The sequence below is a fragment of the Solea senegalensis genome, linkage group LG19 (assembly GCF_019176455.1).
Source record: "Solea senegalensis isolate Sse05_10M linkage group LG19, IFAPA_SoseM_1, whole genome shotgun sequence".
Lineage (NCBI taxonomy): Eukaryota > Metazoa > Chordata > Actinopteri > Pleuronectiformes > Soleidae > Solea > Solea senegalensis.
Window position 1 is genome coordinate 16,506,267 of NC_058038.1, and position 22,282 is coordinate 16,528,548.

Here is a 22,282-nt window from a genome sequence, read left to right on the forward strand (position 1 = left end):
TTGTGACTCGTTTAAAGTTCCAACCACGTTTCTACGTTAAAGTATGACGACACTGTGATGCTCCAAAGCGGGCTTGGTTTTTTTCCAAATTTTGGCCGTTTCAATGCATTTTAATAGGGAAATTTTCGGCACTTTTTCGCTATTTTTGTCGCCATGGTTACGCGAAAGTCTTAGAAAAATCATAGCACACCATTCCCGGTCAAGGCGCACGTTTTGATATAACATGTGTTGGGGTTTTCTCAAAGCTGCGGGAGGAGTAGCGCGGCGCAAAACGGAAGGATGAGGAATATCCAGCAGAATAAACGCCAGTGGAATATCAATAGATGCTTGCAACGCAATGCAATCTAGTGAGAACTCTAGGGAGTTCTGACTAGAATGCCTTGCGGCTGCAGGCACCTAATAAAATAAAATTGAAACAAAGTCATAAAGGTAACAATAAAAGAAAAATAACTCATTCTTTCATTTGAATTGAAATGTTAATTAACATCTATTTTCTCACTTCAAAAATGATTTATCGTGTCAAGGTACATATATCTGTATAACAAAAATTAAAAAATAGCAACCTTACAACCACACAAAAGGTAAAATTATACAAGAAAAAAGCTGAAATATAAAAATGAAAGTTTTTTCTGTCCATGGCATAAATCAATTAATGTATCTTTATATAGCAATAACCAAAAAAAAAGTTACTTTGAACGTTAATGCATATACCATATCTTTTTTTCATGCAATACATGGTCACATTGCTCTTCTGGTCTTTTTTTCCCTTTAAGTTTTGAGTTAAGAAGATCTTTACATTAGCATGAAACTCCCCATAGTCACCCATGACTCATTTAATTTGCGTTTATTCATTGAGGCCATTTTTTTTTAAGTTTGCGTCATGAAAATGATTCAAAAACAAACCAGTATGATGAGCAGAGCTGCATTTGTTTGTGGCCTCTCACAAATTGAACAGTTCATCCAGACTTTTAATAGCTTCTTCTTTTGAGATTTTTTTCCAGTTTTCAGGAATTTTTCCCAAGCCCTCAAATTTTAATTTGTAGTGTTCTTCTAGTTGATTTTGATATTGACATATAAACCATTTCCAGTATGGCAGTTCAGAGTCATCAGGGGTAATGTTCCAACTAGCATACTTTGGGCCACCAGTTCGGTACCATTTATAGGGAATTACCCTTTCTGAAGAATCAGGGTAAAAGCTTCCATTGCTGGCAACTTTTGTTGTGCAGAAATCAACTGACATTTTCACTGTGTATCTGTAATGCCAACCATTTACTGCAGTGGATCGATGAAAAGGTGCACTGTGATCGTTCTGGCTGTGATATTTCAGGGTGTTGGTGCAAACAGCTGCACAGAAAGGACACGTTACCCAGCAACAATTGCACAACTGATCAATGAGGATTTTCTCAGGCTTCAGTCTGGATTCCTTCATTTCATTCAGTGGGCGTTTGTTTGTTTCTTCAATGATGGATTCAAATCCTGTCTTTATTTCGTCCTTTAGAAAGTCGAAGTTGGTAATGTCACTGAAATTTTCAGAAGAAATATCACCAATGGTCAGTTCATCTTTTAGCAAACTGGAAAATTCCTTCAGCCACAGGTCTGTGCTTCCTCTCTGGGTTTTGACATTTTTCGATGCAGTAAATAAAGCTTGATTTACCACTCTTTTGATGTCTTCAGCATTTTTTCCCCGTATATCCATTGTTCTGTCTTCATGATCTGTGAAGATATATTCCTTCACTTGCTCTTCAATATAAGACTCTACATGTTTTCTTGGCTGCTGAATGTAATTAATATAGTCTTTAAATGAGCCTTTCTCTGCCAGTGACTTTAACACATGTTTCTCCAAGACCAACCGGTTCCCATTGAATGCTGGGAAATTACATTTCATCTCTCCAGCAAGATCAATGGCAGTCTTAGTAAAGACTGCCTGAGCAGTAGCAGACCGGAGTTTTTCACAGATCACTTTTCCAAACACAACAGCAGAGGAGTGTCCTTTGCAGAAGCTTTTAAAAATATCATAATACTGTGTTTTCTTGCCCTCAAGGTAAGCAATGGCATCATTGTTCATCTTGAATTTCTTGTGAGACTCTGAAAGCCAAATTGTTGCTCTGTCAAACACATACAGTATGAGATCAACTTTAAACTCCTTCCTTGCTTTGCATTTCAGCTCTGCTTCAAGTTCTGTTACTTCTTTTATAACATTGTTGGCCACTTCTTGCAAGTAAGTTGATTGGAAACCTCTTGTGATTACAGGTTTAGTCTTAATATTATCAATGGACTGTTGTTCAACTCTGGCAATGAAGGATCTGATGTGTTCGTGGTCATAGTAGATTAGCTTCTTTATCTTTCCAACCAACGTCTTTGGAGTGATGTAATCAGAATAAGTCCCACACACTGGTAATTCTTTATGCCTGCCATAGCGTTTGGAGTCATACATGAGATACCATTCAATACCAAGGTCAGTCAAGACCTTGTTCTGTTCTTTTTCAAAGTCGATGTCTTCAATAGGTTTTGTATCTGAAGTTAGTTCGTCCACCCAGCCTTCCCAAACATGGTCAAACTGCATTTTTAATTCCTTTTCTTCTTGTCCCTTGTCTTTTAACTGATGAGCGAGCTCTTTGCTCTTCTGCAGAAGCTTGTTCTCAAACACTGTCTTCTCATCATTTAGCTTTTTACATGCATTCTTCTGTTGGATAATTTCATCCAATTTTCTTTTTGTTTCCTTTACCAGTTCCTCATGAAAATCATTGATTTTGCTTTCAAATCGTCCTCGCCACTGAACCAATATTTCTTTGTCTTTGTCATGATCAAAATACTTTTGAATTTCTTCTTTGGTTTTTTCATAGGTTTTGCTCATTTCTTCATAAAGATGCTTGAGCTCAACTTTGTCAGTATTTCCATTTTCAATGCAGTTATACTGCTGGTTTTCAATGGTCAACATGTTGCTCCTCAGGTTCCAGGTCCATTTCCCAAACTGGACCTCAAGGTTTCTGTACACTGCAATTTCAAATGTGTTTTTGAAATTGAAAACAAAGTTTTCTTTCACAAGGGCATTCCAAAGATCCTGGATTTTGGTTTTAAACTGTGACAGAGTAATCCCAGCAGAATCTGAAGCTTTAGAGAGGATCATGTTCCTTAGCTCCTGGACACTCTCACAATAATCTGGATTTGGAGGAGCCATCGGTGGACTTCCCTCCCATAGTTGGGCAAGGTATTTCACATCCTTTTCAACATCAAATGCAATGACATCACTGAAACAGTCCACATCAAACACCTCCTCTTTGGCAGCAAGTTGAGCCATCTGGTCCAGTTTGTCTTGCAGACGTCTCTTTCCATCCATGGTTTTCTCTACAGCTGTAATATCTGTAACATTCTGGTGAACAAACATGCAACTTGGAGAAAGATTAACTTTCTTCATCCTCATGAAGGCCTGTACAACAATCTGCAGAATATCTTGCATCTCAGCTGGATTCTCGCCAAAGATGTTGATCAATGTAATGTTTCCCAGACCAACAACAAATGTTGCCAGTTCATTGTCATGGTGAAGAGTGGCATGGCCTAACTCAAGAGCACGTAGTCCTTCCGTGTCTACCACAAGAATGTAGTCAAACGTGAATTTCTCCTTGACCTCCTCAGACACTTTAACCAGCTGCATGAAGGCTCCCTTGGTGCACCTGCCAGCACTCACTGCAAACTCTAACCCAAACATGGCATTCAGCATTGTTGATTTTCCACTGCTTTGTATTCCTAAAACTGAAAGAACAAAAACTCTCTTATCACCTAGTTTTTTGATGACCTCATCTAAAAGACTAGAGATCCATGTCAGCGGGACATTACCTGCATCACCATCTATAAGCTCCATTGGGTGTCCTGATATCATCAGCTCTGCAGCAAGCTCGGGGTATTTAAACCAGTCTGCATCTCTGCATTCTTGTTTCTTCTGAGATTGATGGGCTTCATCGACATCTCTGCATTCTTGTTTCTTCTGAGATTGATGGGCTTCATGACATCTCTGCATTCTTGTTCTTCTGAGATTGATGGCTGCTCTGCATTCTTGACAGTTGATGGCTTCATCGCATCTCTCTGCATTCTTGTTTCTTCTGAGATTGATGGGCTTCATCGACATCTCTGCGTTCTTGTTTCTTCTGAGATTTATGGGCTTCATAGATCTGCCCCATTTCTCTAAAGATGTGCTCCAAACCAAAAGATGCTGACTGGAGTTTTGTTGATATTTGTTCAAGCTCAGTTTGTTTGCTTTTGAAAAGGTCAGATTTGTTGTGTTTCTTTTTCAGAGCCAAGACCTCAGACCATTTTTTATCATAGTTTTGCAGAATTACAGACAGATCATCAGTAACATGGTCATCAAGGAAGATCTGAGTCCATTTCAGGAAATACTGTCTCTCAGTTGATGACAGAGACAAAAGATTATCAGTAAACAGCTTTATCAGCTCACTACAGGAATGTTTGCACTGATCTTGTCGTATTTTCATCAGTTCATTTTCCTTTTTAGATTTCTCAATCTCAATCTGTCCTGTCAGGTGGTACAGCTCTTTTTTTATTCTGCTCCACTCATGCCACAATTGGCCTTGACAAGGGAGAAATTTGCTTTTGATTTCTGTGACATCCTGTATCTTCTTAAGCAAATTCATCATTTCCAATGCAGCAGTTTTCCCTTTTTGGCAGACTGGGTCATCTTCATCCACTCTGATTCCAGGGACCTCTGCCATACTTTCAAGGTGGAAGGATGTATGTGACTCATACAAAATGTGTCCAATGATTGTTTTCAGTTCTTCAGTAATATCTGAATGACTTCTGTCTTTTAGACTTATTTTGTATCTGCCCTGTTTCTTCTGATCTTTACCACCGTCAGTATCAGTAATGAGAATAATGAGAGGCTTTTGACATTTCCAGAGAGCCTCGATTACTCGACGACTTTTGTGACCCTTTTCCAGAGTTGGTACAAGCACAACATTAACTGAAGATTTTTCAATAAGTATGTCACGCTGTTTCTCAAACAACAGAGCATCACCATGGAGATTACAGAAGGCAACACAGTCATTGAAGGCATCATTACATTTTCCAGCTGGACAGTACCAGGCAATCTCTGCCATGCCATCCACCAAGTGGCGAGTTTTGTTGCTTCCTTGAAGGTGTCTGTGGAAGAAAGTGTTGTGACGGTCGTTGATCAACATGTTTATCAGCTGAGATTTTGACACTGATGGTGAATCCAGTCGCAAAAATGACACCATGGGTGTCTTGGCTTTGCAGATGGGCATGCTCTTCATTATTTTGCTGTCAGTTTGGATATCAGTTGTCTTCCAGCTTTTTGTTATTTTTCTGAATGTCCAAAGAGGACACTCAATATCCATCGTGACTGGGTCAGGAACAAGCAAAGGTAAAGCATACTGACATTGTGAGAGCTTTGATACAATGTTCTGCTTGAGGAAGCTGTCTGAACAGTGAAATACTGCCATTTGAATGTCCATTTGATGCAAATGAGTCTCTTTTGTTTGTTTAGTGTCTTCACCTGTGCTAAAAAAATCATCCATATCATCTATGTCCTCTACTTCAGCACTATCACACACTTGAATAGGTTTTGAATCACTCACCCCGAGAATCTCTTGTTTAACAGGAATATATCTGGCTCTGTAGTCTAACATGAGAAGCTTGTGAAGAAATGTATTTGTTAATTCTTTCTCTGAAGTCACATGGTACTTTTTCATAGCTGGACCAATTTTGAGAAAATCTTCTGAAGTCAACTTCTGTTGATGTTTGTCTTGAAGATCAAGTCTGAGCAGTGTTTCAGTTACTCTTTGGTGTGGATTTTCCTTGTCGATCTCTTCAGAAATCTTCACAGAATTTGGCATTTTTCTGACCTAAAAATTCAATATTGTGGTCAAACTTTACAATTATATGTAAGTTTATAATTACTTGTTGATTAATTACTTGCTAATTAACTGTGACTGAATAACTCAGCTTTAGTTAGAGGAGATAATGATAAGTAATTAGTGTGTGTTTGCACCAGAATCTAACATTTTATGTTTTACTACTCTACAACTAAAGTAAAGCATGAACAAAGACAGTAATTGTTTTTACTATTCACACATTCTTACACAATAATCTGCATCAGCTCATGATTCATCAATGGTATCTCAATCTGTTGTTCTCATTCTGATCATTTGTAAACTGCATCCAAAAGCATGAAAAACATTAAAATGACATATGAAATGAAAACTCATAAGCTCTTCTTTAGTTTCTTACCTTGTCCTTGTTTTCATGTGTAACCTCATCTGCAGCACCTACAGTGAAATTATAATTTTCATTAGAGGATCTGGAGCACACAGAAGCAGAAATATTATATTATAAGTGTAAACAATATTACAGTTAAAAATATTTTATTCAGGTGTTTTTAAGTTGAATTCAAAGATTTAAGTTTGAAGAACATGTCTTTTCTGGGCAGCATTATAAAAGTTGTGTCAGGATTCTATTTTTGTGTGCTTTTTCTTTTTGTTGTTGTTCCCATTACTCATCAACTTCAACATAAAAGTTGGGTCATCACTCCAATACTCTTCCAGATTATTCTGTTTTCTAGATCAAGTGTTTGCCAGTATACTCAAGCTTTCTGTTCGTCATTTTTGCCTCTTTGGTTTTTCCAGGCTGCTCTGCCACTGCTTCAGCTTTTTGTTTTCTCTGAGTCTTGTAACAACCAAGTTAGTGACAATACAATCTAAATATGTATCTGAAGTAACGTGAAAATAAAATCGAATCAAAGTTTTGCTTTTCTTATTTGTTGCAGATGGTATTTCAGATATAAATTCAGACTGACCTTTTGCCACTGGGCTGTCATCATTCTTTGAGTGCTCAACATCACCGGGTTCATTCAGCAGGTCACTCTGAGAAATCAGATGATTTTAGCTTTATTGGTTATTTATTAAAACAGAGACATATAACTGGAGAATATTAAATCAAATGTAGACTAATGACCTTCACTTTGACGTTAGATGAACTCTTCCCCTCATCTTCTGCAGGACAACCTGGAAATAAATAAATAAATAAATAACAAAAAACTCCTCTCTGTCAAAGATGTTTTATACACACATACACATACTGGAAAAGTCATTAGTGTATATTGGGTATCAAATAAGTATATACAGTTTTACCATTATAATTATGCAGGACAATCATTATATAACAATAATAATAATAATGATTTATGACCTTTTGGACCAATCCAATAAATATGTTTAGGTATCCCTGTATGAGCACCACGTTCTTGTTGGACTGTCAGCTATATTGTTGCTGATGTGTGGATCTCACAATTTAAACATGAAAATCTCACCTGTCTGATTTTGCTGAAACTCTGAGGAATCCGTCCCTTCTTCTGTGTTTGATTTGAAGTCCACATGTTTTTGCTCATCATTCTTATTCAGCGTCCCTCTGCTGCCGCAGTATGGCTTCATTTCAGAGACCATGACATCTATTTTTTCCAGCAGTGCTGTCATTTCATAAACATCTGTCATACTTTTTGTGCATGTGTGGTACCTTTTTTCATCAAAACCTGTGTTGGCTTTCAAATCTCTCAGTGCACTTTCACACTCTGCATCTGCATCATGAGTCACAACTGTTATTAAATAAGAAAGTGACTCTTTCCCAAAAGCCTTTTCCAACCACTGCACTCCTGCACTATGTTGGCTGCTATCCAGACTGTTTGGTAATATCAGGAGAAAAATATGAGCTCCCTGATTTAGCAGGAGGTTCTCAGTGTTTTGCTGACCAAGCATGTTGATCACAGAGATGTGTCGACCACACAGATCATACAGTTTGGGTGACAGATGCTGCATATGTGTCTGCTCATCGTTGGCAAGCAAGATATTTTTCGGTCCAATCTCAATAGAATTTGTGTCACCAATTAACACAAGAGTAAACTCTGGATTCACTGGGGAAAAATAATGGTACCATTTTAGAAATAGTTTAAACAACATTCTAAGAGTTTAATAATGGAAAAGAACTAAAAGAACAAATTCTCACATTCATTAGGTTGCGATGGTGGACTTGTGTCCATCAGTGTTTTATTGTCCTCTGTGGAGCTCATATTGGCAGTTAAAAGCGAACAGTCTGCAAATATCAGAGATTAATTTGATTAGTTTTTTTATTTTTTCAAAGAATTTGACATATTGCAGAAATGTCATTTATAACATTGATTATAATGCAAAAATATGACCTTTCCCATTGGATGATCAAGACTTGATTTCAGACTCTCTGTCTGTCATGTCTCCATGTTGTTCACTTTCACCAGGTTTATTCACTGGATCAATCTACGAACAAGAATAAATTGTTTGAGAAATACTGAAAAATTGAATATAGTTGTGTGATATAAATACTGTCAATAAATGCAAAAGTTAAATGAACTGAATGCTGGAAACTGACTACAGTGAAAATATTTTACCTTCACTGTAGCTGCAGTTTCCTCCAACTCATCTTCTGACATATCATGTAAAAAATAAATTGCACAGGGTTAGCATTAAAAATATTTCCAAACCATATCAGTTTATGAATGTTTGAATTGCAGTTGTAAGAATTACCTTCGTCATCTGTCAAAGATGAAGTTTCAGTTTTGATTTCAGTCTTTCCTCTTCCTCCTCCAACTCCTCGTGCTGTGATGTCGTGAGTCTCCACCTCACAAACCCTTCCTGGTACAATTCTTTTTAGAGAGAGAGAGAGAGAGAGAGAGAAAGAGAAAGCAAACGTTGACAGTGAAACACAGACCTGCCCTTCATGTGAAGGATTCACTTCCCTGTATATGCTGCAGTGTTTAGTGTATGCCTATATAAAGTCCTTGTGTCAAAGCAGATGAAAATGTAACTGAGAAATGCATGTGTTCAGCAATCATAGCACAATGCCCATTGTCTGTTTACTGTGTAAACATCTTAGCATATTAGGCCTAACATCATAAACTGAATACAAACATCATATATTGCTTCATGTAGCTTTACAATAAACAACATAAAAATGTAGCTGCATGCAGCCTTGTGATGTTTTTTTTTGCTGAGGTGTGTTTATATAGTTGGTGAAAATAGATTTCCCCATTCTTTTGTTGGTCTTGTCTTATTCTTCTCTGTAACAGGTTCTTCTATGATTTGTATCGATTATCTCGGTTGTCAGTCCAACTTTGTTTGAGTTTTTCAAACCTTAAAACCACAGAGAATAACCAAACCTACACAGTTTCACATCATTGACAGTTCAGAAGGGACTCTTTTTAAGCAGGACACAGATATTCACAGATCACAGCCACAGCCTTAAAACCAGTTTCCACTTTTACTATTGTGGCTGGTAGGCATATAACATATTTCAAATTACAATCATGAGTCAGGAAAGAGGCAGGCTCAGCTAGAAATCAGACAAGACCTCAATATGTAATGTTTAAAAAGATATTTGCACAAAAACTATAGAATAGTTGTACAAACTCACCTTTGTTTGTTGTTCCTTCACTCTCACAGGTCTGGCTGATTTATCACAAACCCTTCCTGGTACAATTCTTTTTAGAGAGAGAGAGAGAGAAAGCAAAAGTTGACTGCCCTACACGTGTAGGGAAAGGATTTTTACAAATGCTTTCACTTATAGCAGAGAGAGAGAGAGGGAGAGAGAAAGAGAAAGCAAAAGTTGACAGTGAACCAGAACTGCCCTACATGTTCAAGTCAACTAATTTCATAACTAATTATAAAATATGGAAATGATTTTTACAAATGCTTTCACTTAAAGCACTTCCCTGTATATGCTGCAGTGTTCATTGTATGCCTATATAAAGTCCTTGAGTAAAAGCAGATGAAAATGTAACTGAGAAATGCATGTGGACAGCAATCAAAGCACAATGCCCATTGTCTGTTTATTGTGTAAACATCTGAGCATATTAGGCCTAACATCATAAACTGAATACAAACATCATATATTGCTTCATGTAGCTTTACAATAAACAACATAAAAATGTAGCTGCATGCAGCCTTGTGATGTTTTTTTTTGCTGAGGTGTGTTTATATAGTTGGTGAAAATAGATTTCCCCATTCTTTTGTTGGTCTTGTCTTATTCTTCTCTGTAACAGGTTCTTCTATGATTTGTATCGATTATCTCGGTTGTCAGTCCAACTTTGTTTGAGTTTTTCAAACCTTAAAACCACAGAGAATAACCAAACCTACACAGTTTCACATCATTGACAGTTCAGAAGGGACTCTTTTTAAGCAGGACACAGATATTCACAGATCACAGCCACAGCCTTAAAACCAGTTTCCACTTTTACTATTGTGGCTGGTAGGCATATAACATATTTCAAATTACAATCATGAGTCAGGAAAGAGGCAGGCTCAGCTAGAAATCAGACAAGACCTCAATATGTAATGTTTAAAAAGATATTTGCACAAAAACTATAGAATAGTTGTACAAACTCACCTTTGTTTGTTGTTCCTTCACTCTCACAGGTCTGGCTGATTTATCACAAACCCTTCCTGGTACAATTCTTTTTAGAGAGAGAGAGAGAGAAAGCAAAAGTTGACTGCCCTACACGTGTAGGGAAAGGATTTTTACAAATGCTTTCACTTATAGCAGAGAGAGAGAGAGGGAGAGAGAAAGAGAAAGCAAAAGTTGACAGTGAACCAGAACTGCCCTACATGTTCAAGTCAACTAATTTCATAACTAATTATAAAATATGGAAATGATTTTTACAAATGCTTTCACTTAAAGCCTGTATATGCTGCAGTGTTCATTGTATGCCTATATAAAGTCCTTGAGTAAAAGCAGATGAAAATGTAACTGAGAAATGCATGTGTTCAGCAATCAAAGCACAATGCCCATTGTCTGTTTATTGTGTAAACATCTGAGCATATTAGGCCTAACATCATAAACTGAATACAAACATCATATATTGCTTCATGTAGCTTTACAATAAACAACATAAACATGTAGCTGCATGCGGCCTTGTGATGTTTCTTTTTGCTGAGGTGTGTTTATATAGTTGGTGAAAATAACCAACTATATAATATCAGATTATCTATAGGGTTGTGTTGGGGTAAAAAGGATATAAGACACTCCTAACTCTGTATATACTGTATGTTTTAACATAGTACTGGTAAAAAGCAGCCAAAATGCTCAGTGTTATAAAGGTTAATGTGCAAACTGTTAACTGTGTGTGTGTGTGTGTGTGTGTGTGTGTGGGTGTGGGCGCTAGTAGTTCTCATGGGCATTTAAATTAGAATTTTCTGAAAAACTGAAATGAAAATTATACTCATCATTACACTGTGTTTATACACACATGCACATACATAACTGTCCCACTGTCTGTTTAAGTTTTGCCAACACTGAACATATATAGTATGTGAAAATATATATATATAGAAAGTGAAAGTATTTCTGCTGTAGCATCAGATGAGACAATAAAGCAACACTAATGGGCTGTTAAAACATTATATATTTTAAATGTCTATCAACAAAGTGAAAGCGAGGATTTAAGCTAAAAGTGTGGCTGAATTTCACTATTTTTGCTTCACGGTCCATGAGAAAAGTCTGTCATGTCTGTCAATGTTTCTAGAGACATTGTTATTCTGATGCAACTCATGCAACTCATGTCGTGCTGATGACTTTGCTTAAACACTCCACTGTTAGACATAGCAATGTTTCTCCATGATCAGTTGGACAGATATGGCATGCTCCACGGATACAAGATGATGCATTTGAAACGTGGAGGTTCTCGCGAGAGTTCTCGATAATTCAGGAAAATTAATTAATTCAGAAAAACAGAAAAAAAAATACTCAGAAAAAAATGAAAAAAAACATGGTTTTTTTCTTCAAATGAATGCAAAGCGCTTCCGTAGCTTTAAATCTTAATATATGCTGTAAAATATTTGAACAGTTAGTGAAATGAGATTGTCTCGAGTCGAGTACACTTTAATTGTTCTGTGATATTATACTGCTCTCTAGTGCTCAAGGAAACAAACAGCAACATGAAGTCATTGGTTGTATTCATATGAAAATCATGATTACAAGGGGCGACATCTGCACTGGAGGTGAGTGTATTCTGTGCTGTGGAGACCAGTTTTCTGAGGAGAAGGTCATTTCAGGGGAGAGTGCGGGGAACGTGCAGCATCTCTCTGCGACAACTGCGCCAAAACCTCCTGCAGTTTGGTGGAAATAAACCGGACAGAGAAACACTAAGCAAAGGAAAGGGATATTCCACTGTGCACTGCCTCGCAGCTAAAGCATACAACATCCAGACCTGAGGCTTTTATCCCAGTTTCTCGGTTCAGGATGTCATCCTCTGAAAATGCTGCGTCATGTGAAGGTATGTGGATTTCATCATCACATTTAGGTGATTTCTGCGCTGCACTGTTTATAATGAACTGCTATTTAAAATGACATACATGGTTTACACCCAACGTTGAAAACAGATGTTTTAAATAAACAATCCAGTTCATTTATTTACCTTTATATGAGGGGAAAAGGGAATAATATTACAGGAAGCAAAAATGTTACTACAACACACGTCATATTTTAAAGATTCCTTTTCAGCACGCATTTGGTAACTGTTGTTATTTTTGTCTGCATGTGAGCAGCTGCAACTATTAATTCAATGAGTCTATGAGATTATTGTCTCAAAAGTTAATTTAGCTGAAGGAGATTCAGCATCTCTCTCTAAACCAGTTCCTTGGGCTCAAAGTAAATCCTGGCCAAAAACTATTTAGAGGTCATTTGTTTAAGATTTCGTTGGAATTATTTACATTTGGCAGGCATTTAACATAATATATAATATATCTAATCTTCCTAGACTCTCCTACATGCTTGGAGAGGAAGGATGAAGTGAGAAATATTCAGCTGTAACATACAAATTCACCTATAGATGAATTTACACACATTTACACAAATTCTACACACTGCACTTTTCATTTTTTGGACCACTAATGAAGTGGCCACACAAAAGAAAGGGATTCTTTTTTTGTCGCCCTGGAGGGACCAGAAGCACTTCACAAAATATAAGTCAGATGTAGATTTAAAATGTTGCCATATTATGTTCTGGTATCCGCTTTAAATAATTCTGGTAATAGAATGTGAAACTGTCTTTCTACCTTAGTCTGTGAAGCGTCACCTTCAACTTCAGAGCCTGAACCCCTGAGGATTGTTCTGCTGGGGAGAACAGGAACCGGCAGAAGCTCCTCAGGCAACACCATCCTGGGCAGGTCCGCTTTCTGGGTGGACGTCTCCCCCTCTTCTGTGACCACACAATGCAAGAGACAAACGGGGACACTGAATGGGCGCAGCCTTTCTGTGATTGACACGCCAGGATTCTTCCACACACAGCTACGCCCTCAAGAGGTCATAGCAGAGGTGGGGCGCTGTGTTGCTCTGGCCACTCCGGGACCCCATGCCTTCTTGGTGACCCTACAGTCAGGCAGGTTCACACAGGAGGAAAAGGACACCCTGGAGTGGATGAAGGCTACCTTTGGACACGAAGTAGTCAGGTTTACCATGGTGCTCTTCACTTGGGGAGACCTTCTACTGGGCAAAGACATTGGTGATTTCCTGGAGGAGAACCACGAACTGGTGGACTTTGTCAGCAGCTGCCAGGGAGGGTTTCATATCTTTGACAACAGCGAACAGGACAAGACAACAGCATGCACAAAACAGGTTGTGGAGCTACTGAAGAAAGTGGACAAAATAGTGGCTGACAATGGAGGTGGTTGCTATAGCATTGAGATGTTTAACAAAGCTGAGAGGGCCATCAGGGATGCACAAGAGATGATTCTGGAAGAAAGTGGACCAAAGGTGGAATACCCTCAGAGGCTGACTGAAGGTAAGGAAGAGCCGGGGCCAGAGAGGAGGAGACAGAGGGAAGACGAAGAAGAGAGGAGAAGAGAGGAGGAAGAGGCCAAGAAGAGGGCAGAGAGGCTTTTCTGGTGTGAGCTGGTGACTGCACTGGGAAAAGGTGCTGCAGAGGGGGCAGGGGTCATGGGGAAGGACAAAGGGAAAGGCAAGGTTGTGAAGAAAGTGAAGGTGGTGGAGAGAGCAGCCGCTCTGGCAGCATCGCCACTCTGCATCAGTTCCGCTGCAAAAATGGTGAGTGGGGCTGTGAGAGAGGGAAGTAAGGTCTTTTACAAGCACCGAAAAACATTACTGCATTGATGAACTGATGGAAACTTGACTGCACTTTATTAAGCAAACAGACAATTGTGTGTGAAAGGAAAACTCACTCAACACCGTGTATGTAACGCTATGATTCTCTGACACTGATCAGTTCATAAGCATTTTCATTTGTGTATGTGTTTGGGGAGTGGAGAGGAAGGCAAACATCCTGGTATACGTCTCACCATGTGGACTGCTAACAAAAAGCAAAACCACACCTTTGAACTGAGTGAAGACACGTTATAATTAAAGTTATGACATAGAAATGACTTACCACTCACCTCCCTGTCAGTAACATTTTCTGAAAGCCTTTTTCATCAATCAAAGCTTTTAAAGAAATGCAGGATGTTGTAATGCTATTTTACAGGAGCCTTTCAGCAGCTTTGGCTCTATCTATTGCTTGAGAAAAAGTGCAACCCCTTTCTTTGCCCTCCCATGACAAAACATTTCACTACAAAAACCTATATTGGAAATACCAGAAGTTAACCTTCTTGGAAATGAGGAAAAGTAAATATAGAAAAGATTGCACATTTAGAAAGGTATTCAAGGGAGTGTCTCACTGCAAAACAAATAAAAAGAAGATCCTCTGTGGACGATTACAGAGAACACATTTACAAACAAAATACAGTATTTCTTATTATTGTAAATCATCAGGAAAATACAGTTTTTCAAATGTGGTGGTGACTATAGTGTCTGGGCACTTCTACACACTTCAGTACCTGCACTACATGGAATCTAAAACTACACACAACGTGACTGAGCAAAGGACAAAATGTCAGGCACTTTTTTCATGAATTCAAATCATCGCTTTGGAAAATACGGACAAATACACAGTTTCCTTAGTGTTACTCCCGTGCCTGATTTTACATCCATGTGCACATCAAGTGTCACATTAGCATCCTATATATATATGTATAAAAAAACAAAGATACTCCACATACAGTGCACATACATACACTTACAAAAACATTCACACACAAACTACCAGTCAAACAGAAATTCAATTTAGACTTGCATTTCTTTGGTCTGGAGGGCAAAGTCAGACCTTCAATCCCATTGCTAAACACATGTACAATTGGACAGCAAGGTCTGTGTTCAGATGCTGTTGCAGGCACAATTGAATGGCTGTACAACGAGGACTTCTCTTTTAAATGGGTATTGGCAGGGACATCTTCCCTCTCCCTTGAAGCACTACAAACAGGCAAAGAGGGAAGACAAAGCAAGTGAGAGAAAATTAGAAGAATTCTGAATCCAAAACCAAAACCACATTTACACTTTTTCCTACTCCGGCCTCTATTCATGTAACCACATGTACACACAGCTGTGCGAGAGTTGTCTGATTAGTACATTTGCGGGACATTTGCCTTACTTCACCCTTTGCATTACATTATTAGAAAATGGAAAATTTAATAAGAAGTTTGGGCTAGTTTGGTCAAATATAGTAGGCATCTTTTGATTAGTAGGAATACAAACATAATAACAATTATACTTCTGGCGTAAGCATCTAGATTTAAAGTGACCACAGCCACAGACATCCACAATAAGTTGTTTTTGTACCAAACATCTTTACTCACCCCTTGTAACATAAAGGTAGAAGAAATCACAGTAGAAAATGGTCTGCACCACACCAGACACCACTGCAATTTGGTCAAAGAAGCCCTCTGTGTTGTAACGCCACACCCAGTTGGCTATGTAGAGGGCTCGATAGAGGCCAAGGAAGAACAGGTAGTGGGTGGTGATGGACTCTGCCTCGCCGGTTTTGGTGATCATGAAGAGCTGGGGCATTATGGCCACTGCCTCCAGGAAGATGGAAAAGGTCCAGAGGATCTACAGGAGGCACAAGAGTTTTACTTAAAACAATCCTTCAACAAAGATGTTAAGATGAATTCGAACAAAAGGCTAATACACGTGTAACATAAATAAAACTTCAACTAATGAGACCAAAAATGAGCTGTTAAAACTGTTGGGGTCATGACCCATTTCTCATATCATTTAGAGCTGAAACAATTCATCGATTATTACTCGATTACTAAATTCATCGACAACTATTTTGATAATCGAAAGCTTTTTTCACGATAAAACAACATTTCCGATTGTTTAAGCTTCTTAAATGTGCATATTTTCTTTGCTCTAGATAATAAAGAAATCATTAAAAGTTAATCATTTTGGTTTGTGGACAAAACAAGACATTTGAGAACATCATCATTTCCAGGTTTGACGAACACTGGTCAACATTTTTTAAGGTTTGCTGATATTTTATAGACCAAACAATTCATCGATGAATCGAGAAATTAATCGATTATGAAAATAATCGTTAGTTGCAGCTCTAGTATCATTGTATATCAATGAAAATGCTGTCCATATATATACATATATATATATATATATATATATATACACACACACACATACCTCCAGTGGAGTGAAAGCGTAGTTCTCCAGGAAGGAGAGTCCGATAACCGGCACCAACAGGAATTCTACTCGGAACGTGTCATTGTCTGAATCGAATGTGTTCCTGAAGCGCATGTAGATCAGGTACACAGTGGCATAAGACATAGCCAGGAACACCACCTGAAAACAGTGCCAAAAAATCCATTCCTTTATCATCCTCAAAGGTCCATGAAAACATGGTTACTTCATATAGTGTATGCGTGTAAATCTGGACTGACTTGTATGACCTGGTGCAACAGGCAGAATTTAAGAAGTGTCAACTAACTTTAGCCTCCAAGAAACCTATAAACTGTAGGAAGCATTAGGACATTTTAGGGTTAAGACCTGATTTTAGGATTGGGGTAAAATTAGGTTTATGTTGGGGGTAGGTTAAGGGGTTGGAGTTCTGAGAGTCCTCATTAAGATAGCTGATCAAGAAAGAGAGAGAGAAAAAGAGAGAGAGAGAGTGTGTTGTAGTAAGAGAGTTATCTTCTGCACTTACCTTCATGATCGTGTTGTAGGGAGAGATGAAGACTGTAAATAAATCCAGGTACCTGGTGGTGAAAACAAGTGCAAACAGCACCTGAGATTTCCCAGAGATTCCTAAAGAAATAACATAAATAAGTACAATAAGATTTATCATTGCCTGAGGCAGATGACCTCCAGCAGATCAATGGTCATGTGCACGCACTTACCTGCTCACACACACAATAGTCAGTCTTGTATAATGTACCTAAAAGGGACACTTGAGTAAAAGTACAAGTATCTTACCAGATACTTCTACTCTGGTAGTTTTATAATATTACTTAAGTCTTAAAGTATACAACATTGATATGACTGTATTTGTGTATCAAAAGTAATTTCCTGATATAAAATGTACTTAAGTTTTAGAAATAAAAGTAAATGTATTTTTAAAAAGTGAGGAGTTAGGATTGAGCCATTGTAGCTCAGTGGTAAGGCGAGTTTCAACTGGAAGATTGTGAGTTTAATTCCCGGCCCATCTAGTCTATATTACATTACATTACATTACATTACATGTCATTTAGCAGACGCTTTTATCCAAAGCGACTTACAAAAGTGCATTTAAACATTTGGGTACGAATAAGAGCTAGAAGTAAGTAAGAGCTTCAAGTAGAACAAACTATGAAGTGCTAGTCATAAGTGCAATATATATATATATTTTTTTTTTATTTTTTTTTTGTCGTCTTAGTCGAGGTAGAGTCGGAACAAATGTGTTTTTAGTCGGCGTCGGAAGATGTGGAGGCTTTCAGCTGTCCGGATGTCGATGTCGATATGTGTCCTTGAGCAAGACAGTTAACCCCACGTTGAAGCGTATGAAGGGGTAAACTGTAGTGTAAAGCAGCTCATCAAGACTAGAAAAACTATATAAATACAGACCATTACCAACTCTTCTTCTTCTGGTTTTATCTGATAGTGACGAGTACTTTAATACTTTAACAACGTATTTGAACTGTGTTACATTACAACACTACAAATAATTCATTTTAATGAATGCAGTGAGCTGCTGTGGTTTGGTGTAGAGTAGGTGGAGCAGGCAGCAGATAAATTGGACAACATTGCCACGTCGCTCATGTTCCTGCAGAACTACTTAGAATAATGCAAACCCAACTGACAACATGTGTGAGTGAACACTGAGGTGCTGCAGTATCTGCACTTTACTCGTGCACAAGTATGGATTTGGAGAGGCCCTGCAGTCTCATCAGTAACACTGGCAGCAGTGTGTGTGTGTGTGTGTGTGTGTGTGTGTGAGTGAGTGACAGCCTTCTTACCTGCACACGACCTGGACCTCCATATCTTCACCAACAGGATGATGATAGCCACCAGATGTGACACGTCGCCCGCCAGACGAAAGATGTTCATGTTGTTTATGTCGTGTTTCAACACCAAAGACTGGAGAACAACACCTTTACAGGCCTTCTACGCGTCCACAACAGACTGTTGTCGAGACTCACAGACACAAGCAAAAACTCTGTTTCCGAGCACAATAGCTCAAAAAAACCAAAAACAACAACTTCGGTCTTCTACCACAGAGACGACGAGCAGATGAGTTGTGATGTATCACAGAGAGCAGAGGTCTGAGAGTAAAGTTGGTCAGTGGCGGTGACGTGGCTGACAGCTCATACGCACCAGGAACCAGCGTCAAGCTAACCCGGAACCTACAAACACGCGCATTTCCGGTCTGGTTTTTCAAATGAAAACCCCAATAAGCCAATACGCGCCCTTGCGCCGAATTTATTTACCTGATGTCTAACATCAACATCGCTGTTGCTGCCTTTATATGGCTAACTTGATTTTTACTTTAGTCAGAGGGCAGTACCCCAATTACACAGCAGGTGGTGATAGACGGCAGACTATCTATCTATCTGTCTTACTTATTATTTAACAAATACAGACATAACACGTGATCCAAATGTATTTAAGGAACGAGATAAGAATAAGGATGATATTAAAGGGCAAGAAGAAGAAGAAGAAGTAGAAAGCTTGACACTTGTGGAAATGTGTGTAATATAATGAGGCCATTAATTTTCCTTTTTACTGTTGACACTGAAGAAGCTGCTTGATGGACTTTTTACAATTTGTTGTCCTAAAATAGACTGAAATTAGTCTTTACTATGAATGAATATTTTGGGAACCTAATATTTGAATTAATGACAGTGAAATAAATCTTAGTGTGTATCACTTTGCAAACACATAATGTGACTTTTATTCACTCAGGGCTGTAACATCATTGCATTCATGCTTTTTGGGGGTTTTAAAATTCTCTCCGTCCTATATGTGCTTGCTGCTAAGCAACATTCCCCCGCCACCTACCTATTGCTTTGTGAATCAGCATCAAAAACTTCAAACCACACACTCACCTTCCATTTCTCATCCCTAGATGTCCCATGAAGTCCCGCCGTCACCTCCTCTACATCCCTCCTCCATCCTACAATAACCTACAAACTGAAGCCAAATTCTGACATGCATCCAGCTCTCCCTACCTCCTTCTCCCATGTTCGATGCAATAGAATCAGCCCAGGAACACCTGACATTACAGAGGAAATGCTTTCATCCTACACCCCCAGCATCTGCAGTGGTGCAGAGAAATGAGGGGGCCCCACACACCAGTGGAGTGCACCAGCTTCTTCATACACCCTTGAAGTGTGAAGTGCAGAGCCTGGTCCCTTTATCAGTCACTGGGTTGTTGAAGTTAAATCTCACCATATTAGGTTCACAGAACACCTAATAAAGTGTCAGGTGTGGCACCCAGTGTGGTCTTCTGCTGCTGTATTTGTAAACTATAAATCAAACAAGCGTTCATATTACTTATCAATGAGATCAGACAGCAAGAGCGATACCTAATGACACCACACACTGTATTAAGGCATTATTATTAATAATCTATTGCATCAGCAAAGAGAAAGTAGGGAATGACACAGCTGACCCATATACATGCTATAATAACGGTGTGCTGAGTAAAAGGTTACAGGAAACTAACCTGACATCCAGGCCTGATTAGTTGGTATAAATACATACATATACACTGTGGTGTGCACCTGGTTATGTCCTCCTCAGATGCTGAGATCTGACTGTGCTCAGTCTTCATACTCTTCATCTGCCCCTCGTTCCCCCTTTTTGGCATTGTCATGTGGGCAGATGTAACACCCACATCCCTTTTCAGGTGCAAGATATTTTAAAAAGGAAACCGTCCTGCTTTGTAATTTAGGAGGCAGAGGTAGAGAGAAAGAGAAGGAGTGATGAGGGGGCAAAAAGGGTGATGTGGGTGAGAGTGGTTTCCATAGAAACAGTTTTATACTCAGTTCATAATTCACATCGATATCTATGGAGCTTTTTCGAAATTAACCATTACATGTCACTTGAATGACTCGCAAGACAAACACTCAGGGGTGGTTTGAATAGCAACTTTGTGGCGATGACATTAAAATAAGGAATTTACAAATGTTATGTTCAAAGACAAGGTGTTACAATTACAAACTTAGTGCAGCTGCACTGACAAATAAATGGAGAACTTTATCGAATCTGCATGAGCAGGTGTGGTTCAGGAAAGTTTATTCTTAATTTGTTATTTAGTGACCTTTAATTGACCAGGCAAGTCAATTGAGAACCAATTCTAATTTACAATGACCACCAACAAAGCAATATTAAACCATTCACAGCAGTCACACATGTGAAGAGAAAAAGGTTAAATTGTAACTGTGTGAATGAATGAACCGAGTTTTAGTGTCTATTGCGGATGATTCCAGTCATATGCAGCAGAAAACTGAAGTTAGTGTAAGTAATGAGCGAAGATAAGATGGAGTTTTACCAATAAGGGCTTTATAAATGAACAGAAACCAATGTGTTTGTCTGCGAGAGTGAAGAGAGGATATAGACTGCAGGGTTCACTGCTGCACGAGGTACATAATCACTTTTCAGGACGACATGGACAGAAGCTGTTCACAAGACATTTATGCTGAGTCATTTCAAAGACATTTATGCTGAATCATTTCAAAGACATAATTCTGTGTAACAAATATTGTGGTAATAAAGAGCCCAAACATGACTCAGCTAAAATGCTTTTTTGCATTTTTGCAGTCTGTGCGTAAAGCCTGTGACATGATTATTATTGGATTGGATTGGATTTTACATTTGTATCTGTCCGACATCCGATCCAGTTATTTCGACCACTATCGGAGCGATACTGATACTGACTGATACCGATTCCCGTCCCTAATCGTAACCTCCCAACCAAACATTAGCACACACTAGCACACATCATCAGCTAGGCTCGCAAGATCACTGGACAGAAACAAAAAAAGGGTATTATGCAATTAGGTCTGTTTTGTTTATTACTTTATGTGACGTGTCTGATTTGTCTTTTTGTCTCATGCCGGTGTCAAAGATGATTTTCCAAATCTATGCGAGGTGCAATGGACAAGAACATAATCGGAATATTGTACTTTCTTGACTAAATTACTGATATGCATTTTTCTCACTCTCACTCATCTTCTACTGCTCTATCCACCACAGGAGGGTTGCACGGTGCCAATCCCAGCTGACATAGGTCGAAAGGCAGTGTACACCCTGGACCAGTCGCCAGTCCATCACAGGGCCACTCACACACCATATGCATTATAATAAACTGAATTTCATTTGGTCTTTCTGCATGGAGTTTGCATGTTCCCCCCGTGTGTGCGTGGGTTTTCTCCAGTTTCCTCCCACAGTCCAAAAACATGCAGATTTATGGATTAGGCAAATTGGACACCCTGAATTGAGTATAGGTATTTGTCCCTATGTGTGACCCTGTGATGGACTGCTGACCTTTCGGCCTTCCTTTACGTTCTCTGAGCCAATAACAAATGACACAGTTTGAGTAATGGCATTTGCTGCTACACACACACACACTGCAACACTTCCAGTGCAACTCAGCATTGAATTCTCAGTGTGCAGCCTTTAGTGCTACAGAAGTGACAGAAATGATTGAGTCGACAGACTAATGTGTTTACTGCTCAGTTTAAGAGCCCTGTATTATAATCACTCTGCTGTGTCGCAGTTTTAAACTACGTTGAAATCTCAACCACCTTTGTTTCCAGGACCTTTTTTTTGTCTCCCACCTGTTTTTCTCAGAGAAAATCTAAATCATGACTCAAATGAGTTTTTGCTCACTTTTCATGGGTACATCAGGTATTATTCA

At 38.7% G+C, this 22,282-nt stretch overlaps 3 protein-coding genes across 4 annotated transcripts; 1 reads left to right on the forward strand and 2 right to left on the reverse strand.

The window, feature by feature from the left end:
• Positions 1-726: 726 nt before the first annotated feature.
• Positions 727-13,179, reverse strand: LOC122785198 (interferon-induced very large GTPase 1-like). Its single transcript, XM_044050908.1, has 13 exons — positions 13,104-13,179; positions 10,438-10,504; positions 9,466-9,532; positions 8,580-8,698; positions 8,444-8,478; positions 8,219-8,312; positions 8,026-8,112; positions 7,337-7,933; positions 6,982-7,031; positions 6,824-6,890; positions 6,259-6,296; positions 4,148-5,873; positions 727-3,942 (listed from the first exon to the last, which is right to left on the reverse strand). The coding sequence occupies exons 7-13, from the start codon at positions 8,087-8,089 to the stop codon at positions 941-943; spliced, it is 5,544 nt and encodes a 1,847-aa protein (XP_043906843.1). The 5' UTR covers positions 8,090-8,112; positions 8,219-8,312; positions 8,444-8,478; positions 8,580-8,698; positions 9,466-9,532; positions 10,438-10,504; positions 13,104-13,179; the 3' UTR covers positions 727-940.
• On the forward strand, positions 11,923-20,431 carry LOC122785209 (GTPase IMAP family member 7-like). 2 transcript variants are annotated; one of them, XM_044050928.1, is made up of 3 exons: positions 11,923-12,322; positions 13,109-14,091; positions 19,487-20,431. In XM_044050928.1, exons 1-3 carry the CDS (start codon positions 12,289-12,291, stop codon positions 19,541-19,543), a joined length of 1,074 nt encoding a protein of 357 aa, XP_043906863.1. In that variant the 5' UTR covers positions 11,923-12,288; the 3' UTR covers positions 19,544-20,431. The 2 variants fall into 2 exon arrangements, with proteins under 2 accessions (XP_043906863.1, XP_043906862.1); XM_044050927.1 differs by lacking the exon at positions 19,487-20,431 and having other exon boundaries at positions 13,109-15,031.
• Positions 14,168-18,770, reverse strand: kdelr3 (KDEL endoplasmic reticulum protein retention receptor 3). Its single transcript, XM_044050934.1, has 5 exons — positions 18,378-18,770; positions 17,090-17,190; positions 16,570-16,728; positions 15,732-15,984; positions 14,168-15,348 (listed from the first exon to the last, which is right to left on the reverse strand). The coding sequence occupies exons 1-5, from the start codon at positions 18,466-18,468 to the stop codon at positions 15,305-15,307; spliced, it is 648 nt and encodes a 215-aa protein (XP_043906869.1). The 5' UTR covers positions 18,469-18,770; the 3' UTR covers positions 14,168-15,304.
• Positions 20,432-22,282: the final 1,851 nt, after the last annotated feature.